The 9,130-nt window shown below is 37.0% G+C and overlaps 1 protein-coding gene across 1 annotated transcript; it reads right to left on the bottom strand.

The window, feature by feature from the left end:
* Nucleotides 1-1,353: 1,353 nt before the first annotated feature.
* LOC118349411 lies at nt 1,354-2,638 on the bottom strand. Its single transcript, XM_035693819.1, has 3 exons — nt 1,780-2,638; nt 1,671-1,717; nt 1,354-1,596 (listed from the first exon to the last, which is right to left on the bottom strand). Exons 1-3 carry the CDS (start codon nt 2,636-2,638, stop codon nt 1,354-1,356), a joined length of 1,149 nt encoding a protein of 382 aa, XP_035549712.1.
* Nucleotides 2,639-9,130: the final 6,492 nt, after the last annotated feature.

Raw genomic sequence — 9,130 nt, 5'->3', positions numbered from 1 at the left:
TAATAAATGCTTTCGCAGACTTATTTTGAATTTTCAGTACTTATTGAAGTTTGTTATTTTATGGAATTCTTTCGTATCTGGCGCGTTGTTAAAAAGGAAAAGTTTTTTTTTATATTTAAGTTTAGTAGTAGCACACTGGCTCCTCGAAAATTCTAAAATGTCTTTTCGGGAACGAGGTGTTACAAATAGCAACCAAAAGATAAGAATTTGAACTGAATATTAAAGAAACATTCCTCAACTAACCTTCACTAAAAATCACAAGACTACAATTCTTTTAGGAAATTAACATCTTCAAGAGAAGAAAAAAAGATCAAATGCATGAAATGGCTTTATGTTTGAGTTTTAACCTGATTTCATAAATATTGATATTCTTATTTATCCTTATTTTACTTTAATTTTTTAAGTTCAACATCATTTTCTGTCCTAAAGAAATAAATTTTTAAGTTATTGATTATCTCGCATTTTCATTCAAATCTTATTACATATCTCAAATGTAGCTTTCATGGTGCAGCGGCATGGATCTTCTTGGAGGCTGCTATTTCATGCGGCAGGGGTCTGAGGGGAGGCCATGAAGGTGCACAGTCATGAGACGTGGGGGTTTCTTTGGCCGTGATGAGAGGCTAGGTGGTGGGTTGGTTTCCTTTCTCTCGGCCTGACCGGGTGCTACGGTGGAGGAGTATGGGTCGACGAAAACGTGGGCTGGCGGGTTGTGGAGGTGCAGCAAGGTAGGGCTTGATATAAACAGAAGTGTTGCCGTGCGCGTATGGGGCTGCGGTGCATCTGTGGCCTTTGTGTTTCTATGCACAAGAGGGGGAAAAAAATTGCCATGAGCTTGAGTGGAGGAACGGAGAGGAGGGCTTGGGCAATGGCTGGCGGCAGCAACCCTAGTTTGAAATGGTGGTTTTGGCAATTTTGCCGTGTGATCCGTGTGCTTGGTAGAAGGGAGAGCAGTGCATGAATGTGCATACTTACGTGTACTAGGTGAAAGTAACGTGCAATGCACGTTTGCTTAATTTTTATTTATTTATTTTTATTAAGAACTAATTTTTTATTAATAAGGACGTAATGCTTAGATTAATTAAATAACAATGTAATATTTATGTAATTTATAAATAATTACACGATGTGATATTTTTTATTTTTTATTTTTTAAAGAAAAGTTAGGGTCACCTGTACACTAGTGACCCCTCCCCAATTTTATTAATAACTCACACTTGTGGCGGAGGAAAACCGTGGTTACAAAGACAAGCATCCGAGGTACAAACGATAAACCCAGCATGCAGGAAAAAAATCAAGCCGGAAAAAAAACTAACAAAAACAACAAAATAAACGACAAACAACAAAAACTCGAAACTAACTAAAACGCAAAGACGGTAAACCTGAGTAATCCATACGGATAAGACCACGCAATGCACGGGGAGTTTCCGTTAATTGCGAAAATGCGAAGTCTTTTCCAGAAGCTCCCTGTTTGGCTAACCAATCAGCGACTTTATTTCCCTCTCTAAAAACATGGTTTATCGAGTAGGTCATGGAGTCTATAATGTCGATAATTTCCCCTCCCAGAAATCCTCTAGATACCACACCCCACATCTCTTGCTCTTCCACCAGGATATAACATTCATAGAATCAAGCTCGATATGCACAAAATTAAGAGATAAAGATTTACAAACCTGGAGCCCATGAAGAAGAGCTAGAAGTTCTGCCCGATTATTAGAACCTATGCCAATGAATGAGGAAAAAGCATGAATAAGTTTTCATGATTATTTCTAATGATCCCACCTATCCCTGAGGCACCAGGGTTACCCAAACTGCTGCCATCTGTGTTAAGCTTGACCCATCCCACCGAAGGACGATTCCAGGTGAAAGTTTTGCAACGCCGAATTGGGATAAGAACAGCCTGGACATTCAAACTTTTCAATACCTGCAAATCAAAACTGGAAATGTGAGAACTAGCATGCATATCACGGCATATAAGACTAATCCACCGACTAACAGAATGAATAATTTCTGAGACAGGTTCAAAGCGACCCTCCATACGCGCCAAACAGCGCCTCCGCCATAGTCTCCAAGTTATAATCACCGGAAGAATTCCCAGAATAATGCCAACTTGAGACGAATTATTAGCTCGACGAAACCACCTCTTCACTGTATCTTTCCAATTTTGACCTATCGGGATCCCAAGATAAGCCCCAAAATAACACCAAGTATAATTAGCAATATCACCTGCAAAAAGAACATGATTTTGGTCCTCAAAGTGACCATTAGCACAACAATCACAACGAGAGGTAATAGGGATGCCAATACGACGAAGATGATGATCGACACTAAAGGCCATATACCAAGCTTTCCACATGAGAGACGACATTTTAAGAGGGAGACTCTTATGCCAAATCCAGGAATGACCCTCAATAATATCACTTCTAATGCGGATACAATCCCAAGCCGACTTAGTAGAAAACAGACCATTATCATTTTTACTCCAAATCAGAACATCCATACCAGGCTTCGCTTTGCAAAGATCCTCTAAAATTTCATCAATTTGATCCGGCCCCACTAACTGACGAATAAAATCGACATCCCAACCATTATTTAATTGAAAATCCTTCACAAGAAGATTGGGATGCCCCACAATATTCATATCATTGCTTAAAGGACCTCTGTCTCTCCATTTATCATACCAGAAAAAAAAAACATAATAAACTTAGTACTGAAAAATTCTGAAATGGTGGTTTTGGCAACCTTATCGAGATTACTATTCACTCAAAAAAAAAACATAATAAACTTAGTACTGAAAAATTCTAAATATTCATATTAACCTATAGTGAATATCGTTTACCGAAATTCAACCCCAAAGTGCCCCTAAAAATAATTTCAGAATTTCTAACAAGCGTTTCGTCCGAAATTATGAAAATGGGCTAATGCATCATAAAATCCTAAATAATTAACTGAGTCAAAAGGCGTAGACCATAACATATTCTGACACTTCTAACTACCTCAAATAATTAAGCTCATTTCTAGCATCATAGTGAGTGATAACAATGACTATGTTGACAAACTAAAACTTGTGCAATTGGTCGATTTGTAAAAACTTAAGGAGTTTTCATGAGGTTCCTACAGTCAGTAAGAATTCCACCAGTGAATTTCTAGTGGGCTGTTACAGTGCAATCATAGACATATTGTGGATACAAGCTTAGTACTCTTAGCCACCTCTAGTCTTCCAAAATCTTACTAGGTTGATTCCTTTCTCACATTGGTTTACTTGATCAATAGGCTCCCTACTCCTTTCCTGAACTTCACTTCTCCATACACCAGATTGCTGAGCAATGATCTTAATTATGCCTCTCTTCGAGTCTCTGGATGTGCTTGCTTCCCTTTGCTCATACCTTACAACAAGCACAAGTTAGATTTTCGAACCAAACAATGCATCTTTATTGGCTACAGTCCAAATCAAAAAGGCTACAAGCGTCTTGACACTTCAACCAATCAAGTCTTTATTTCCAGGCATGTATCCTTTTTATAAAGATTCTTTCTCAGCTCGAGATTCAACTATTCTCTCATCCAGACAAGATACAGGATCTTCCTCAAGAAATGCACTTATCATTTATCCTCCTTTATTTTCTTTTCCTACCTCTACAACATCTACTATCTTAGATATATCTCCTATAAAACCTCTTCAGCCTCTCAATCTAATCCCCCTTCCCCATCTCCACTACCTCCTGCACCATCTGCTCAACCTTCTCATCCAATGCTTACCCCAGCACAAGCTAAAACTTCTATGCCTATATCATATCAATTGTATCATTCCTACAAGCATCCCATCATAACTCTGCACACTCCATTGTTGCCTTCTGAACCCAAATCCTTCAAACAAGCTTCCAAGTCCCCTAGGTGGCTTTCTACCATGAACTCTGAGTTCATAGCATTACAAGTCAATAACATGTAGGCCTTACTTCCGAGACTCTCAAAGCATCATGTCATAAGCTTCAAATGGGTGTTTCAAGTGAAGCATAAGTCAAATGATTTTCTAGACAAATATACAGCTAGGCTTGTTGCCAAAGGATATGAGGAAAAATATGGTATTGACTACATTGAAACATTCAGTACAGTCATTAAACTAGCCACCATTTGTGTGGTATTCACTCTTGCAGTCCATCACCAATGACCAATTCGTCAATTAGATGTCTCAAATGCTTTCCTCCATGGTCAATTAAATGAGGAAGTCTTCATGGAGCAGCCACTAGGCTTTGAAGATCACCAATTTCTTGATCATGTATCCAAGGTTAAAAAGTCCATCTATGGTGTTAAACATGCCCCTCAATACTCTTGGCTTCAATGAATCTCAAGTGGATCATTCACTCTTCACCTCCACTTGAACTCAATTCACATTTTTATGCTTGTGTATGTTGATGATATTATCATCACAGGAACACATTTACAACACATTCAGCAGCTTATTTAGCATCTTAGCCAACAATATTCACTGAAGGATCTCGACTCCTTATCTTTCTTCCTTGGCATTCAAGTGCTTCATGACAATAATAGTTTTCATTTTAATCAAGTTAAATACATTTTGGATCTTATTAATAGAGCACTAGCTAGGGCAAAGCCTTATTTCTCTCCCATTATCTCTGATTCCAAACTCTCTCAAGCTGATGGAGAACCTCTTGATAATGAAATAAGTATAGGAAGGTTGTAGGTGCCTTGCAATATTGTACCTTAACATGACCAAAAATAGCGTTCTTCATAAAACAATTGTGCCAATTCATGCATTCCCCTACAACTACTCACTGGATAGCTGCTAAGAGAGTCCTTAAAGACCTTAAAGGGTCTCTCAATCATGGCATACACTTAGCTTGAATGCCTTTTGTGACTCGGATTGGGCAGACTCCACAAATGATAGACGATCCACCACAAGCTATTGTTATGGCTATATTCGAGTTGAGCTCGAGCAAGCATGTGATGTGCGAGCTTGGTTCATTTAAAATTCTATCGACCTTGGGCTTAGCTCGTTTACAAGCTGTGCCCAAAATTTCATTTGAGCTCGGTTCATTTACACGTAATGTAAACTCGAGCTCGACTTGAAAATCAGCCTCTTAACGATCCATGCTCGAGATCAACTCAACTCGACTCGAGATGGGTGGTTTTCTTTTTCAAATTAAATTATAACAAAATAAAGTAAAATGACCTGAAAATATAAGGAATTAACAACAAAATACAACATCACATCATCAAGCCATCAAGACCTCAATTATATTATGGATACGGACCTATGGTACATTAAATGAGATCCTCATGGTCTCATGAAATAATGAATCAAAAAATATTTTAAAACAAAATTATGCAACTTGGTACATTAAACTTCAAAGCAAAAAATGTGTAGTAAAATTCTCAGTCTTCATAAATGGAGCTAGAAATGGTTAGTAAATTGCAAGTCTCCCGATTCAAACATCTTTACACCAACTTGCATACACTAATACAATAAAAAAACATTAAGCTAATTTTTAATTCTTTGTATGATTACTCAAATATTTTTTTACTTAATAATACTGTCACGGGCGTTTTGACAGGAATGCAAAGTTTAATTTGCCTCAACAATCAGTGTGATATCACTAACACAATATAAGAAATATGAAAAACAAAATAAACCATCAGATATAATGTAACAGCCCGCTAGAAATTCATTGGTGGAATTCCTATTGACTTTAGGAATCTCGTAAAAACCCCATAAGTTTTTACGAATCAACCAATCGCAAAGGTTTTAGTCTGTCAACATAGTCAGTATTATCACTCACTATGGTGCTAGTAATATGAGTTTAATTATTTGAGGTAGTTACAAGAGTCAGAATGCGTTATGGTCTACGCCATTACACTCAGAGGATTATTTAGGATTTTATGGCGCAATAACTTATTTTCATAATTCCGGACGAAACGTCTGTTGAAAATTGTGAAATTATTTTTAGGGGCACTTCGGGGTTGAATTTCGTTAAACGATTTTCACTATAAGTTAATATGAATATTTAGAATTTTTAATACTAAGTTTATTATGTATGTTTTTTGAAGTGAATAGTAACCTCGATAAGCGCACCCATTGCAGTGTTTTCAAAATCACAGTGTGGAATGTCCAAATTAGGTTAGAGAAGTTTTATTTGGACACTTGGCAAGATTTTAGCCACACTTAGTGAATGGTATTAGACACTTGACACAAAGAAGAACCATTAGATAGATTTGTGAAGGAATCAAGGTGTGAGATCATGCCACCTAAGCAAAGTTGTGTTTCATCTGTTCAACCAAATTGTGCCAGACCAAAGAGGGTTTCAACCCTAGCAAAACCCTAAATGATTGGAATCCAATTGAAATCCCAAAAGCTTGGTTGAAACCAAAACCCTAAATGGTTTTCCCAAACCCTAAAGTTGGCCTCCAAACCCTTTTTAATCCGATTTCTAGCATTGTGTTTAATCACTTGATTAAATCACTTCCACATGCTATTAATTAATCAAATCCTTGTTATGACATCATTATTCAACCTTTTAAACCTTGGGAATTTGATTGGGCCAAGAAAAATTGATTTTGGGCTTAATAGCATCTCAAACTCTAACCAAACCCCCTTTAAACCCCAAATTGAAGCCCACTTGGTGGGGCCCACCAAGGCCCACGAAATTGGCCACCTTGGCAAAACTTCTTGGAGAAGTTCCCTCCCCCACATGGCAGACCATCCAGTACCACTGGGTGCACCCAATAGTGCCTTGATGTGAAGGAGAAATCCACTCCATCAACCTCCATCTTTCACAGCTGCTGCAAGCAGTCTCTGCCCCTCTCTATTCTCCACTTTATGTCACACATCCACCTCCAATCAAGGGTCATTCAAGCCCATAACTTCTCCCTCCAGAAGTCTAAAGTCGTGCAAGACATACTTCTCTCCATTTTATCACTTCTTTCTCCCGTTCTTAGAGAGAAACCCAAAAGAGCTCTCTCAGGCAGATTTCTGGGACTTTTTGCGTGGCCATTTACGACCCTTTGTAAGTATTTTTGCAAGATGATTCCTTCACATAAGTTGTTCGTCTTTGAGTCTCGTTTCTGTCGATATATTATTAGTCTCATTCCATTCTGATTTGGTCGGTCAAAAGTATTTTTAACCATGGAAAGTTCATTCTGAGCGTGAAACTGGAGAGTATGTTATGTTTTGGAAGTTTTGACCAAGCTAATGGACTTATCTTGGTCCGAAAATTTTATGGAGTGTTGTTAACATGTGTTTATGAATGTTCATTGAGGTTTTGTTGCATGAATAAAGCTTTTGATGATAGATTTGCTTAGAGTTAGAAACTTGAAAACTGGAAGTGGAAAAACAGTTTCTGTTTGGTGAAAGTTTGAATATTTCGTGGTTTAATCTTATTCCAAAGGCTTTGATATTTTTATATGATGATCCTAAGCCTCTTATATACATTGTTAGGATGTTATTTCGAAGATATTTAGTATTATTTTTAAAGATATGATTTTCTATGCAAGAGGATTTCGGTTAGGCCTAAACTTTGATGTTTTTGAGTTAGATCCATGTTTTATTAAATTTTAGCCATGTGATTTTAAGTTTGATGGTTGGATCTTCTTTAGGACACATTTTTAAACCATGTGATGTGTTAGTTTGAAGATCACATGTCTTTAAGCCATGGATCAAGAGATTGATCATAGTTAGTTGGGAAAATCAGTTTCTGTTTTGGACTAAGTTTAAAACCAAAAACTCCAAGTGTTGTTTTGTGCTTTTTGGTGAGTTTTGTTTGATGTTTTAAAGCATGTTTGATCTTAGGATGATGTTATGAATATGTTAGAAGTAAGATTTGATTTTTTGGAATTCTTGGAGATGTTTTTATTAAGGTCAAAACTTGTGATTTAAGGTTTACTTTTTGTTAAAAAGTTTGGGTCTTTTTACAAAAAGTTTGGTATTGATAATTAGCTTTTTCTTAATGGATAGTTTTAAGGGTGTTTTTAAACTTAGGATAGGAAGATCTTTGTTACAAGATTTTGGTTTATTCATGAGTTTTGGAACTTGAAAGAATTGCAACCAAAATAAGACAAATGGCCTATGTAGGTTTCGGCCATAGTGAGTTTTTCATAGTTGTGATTGGTTTTAAATTTTTCTGAATTGAGATTTGAGTTTGGGACAAAATTTACATGAGGAATGTAAATTTTGGTAATTTTTGGAATTAGGATATCAAATCCTTAAGTTAGGGGGTAAAATGGTCATTTGCCCACATGTAGAGGGTAAAATGGTAATTTTACTCTAAGTTGTCTCTTTTCACATTTCTAATTGTTAGTAATTAATTTCTAACTTTTAGAATAACCTTTTACAGTTCCTCGTGTTTCGCGCTTTATTCTAGTAGAACGCGACGATCGAGGTAAGTTAGCTTTTAACTTACTATCCGTTTAATGTGTATGAGTGATAAGTAAGGGAACTAAATTGTATGTATGCATGTTATCATATGTGCCAATGCAAGTCATTACATATTTATCTGTTACACAGAATTTATTCTGTCATGAATTATTCATCTATTACAAAAGATATTATGTCACGTATTCCTATACATTGCAAGCATGTCATGTTAAGTATGCCATCTGTTACATGTATTTCATGTCATGTAAGATTCACTGTCACATGTTACACCATGTCATGAAATGTTGTCTGTTATATGGTACGCCATGTTACGAAATGTTGCATGTTACATGTATGCCATGTTATGAAATGTATTCTGTTACATTTATGTCTTGAAGTATGTCATGTCTGTCATCTTATGTTCATGTCATGTTATGCTACGTCAGGACTTTTGTCTTTTATGTCACGATCATGTTACGTCACGTTACGAAATGTCATGTATGCCAGTTAAGTTATTCATGTCAATCACGACCCTAAGCGCTAGGATGGGGTAATATCCTAGTGGAACTCCTTTGTTCACGCTGGAGTGTCTAAATAGGTGTGAAATTCCCTGGGTTGACGAAGTACAGTCAACAGGTTGCGAATGGGGCCTAATTAGCTGGTCACCGGAGCGCGCCAGGCACTAACGCCGATGGTGCCACACATTACGTTACGTGTGTCCACAGCAAGTGTGGCACAAACAAATAAGTCATGGGGCCACAACAACTG

Source organism: Juglans regia, chromosome 9 (genome assembly GCF_001411555.2).
Source record: "Juglans regia cultivar Chandler chromosome 9, Walnut 2.0, whole genome shotgun sequence".
Taxonomy (NCBI): Eukaryota; Viridiplantae; Streptophyta; class Magnoliopsida; order Fagales; family Juglandaceae; genus Juglans; species Juglans regia.
The sequence above is the reverse complement of the archived record's forward strand: the minus strand, read 5'-3'. Positions and strand labels throughout refer to the sequence as shown.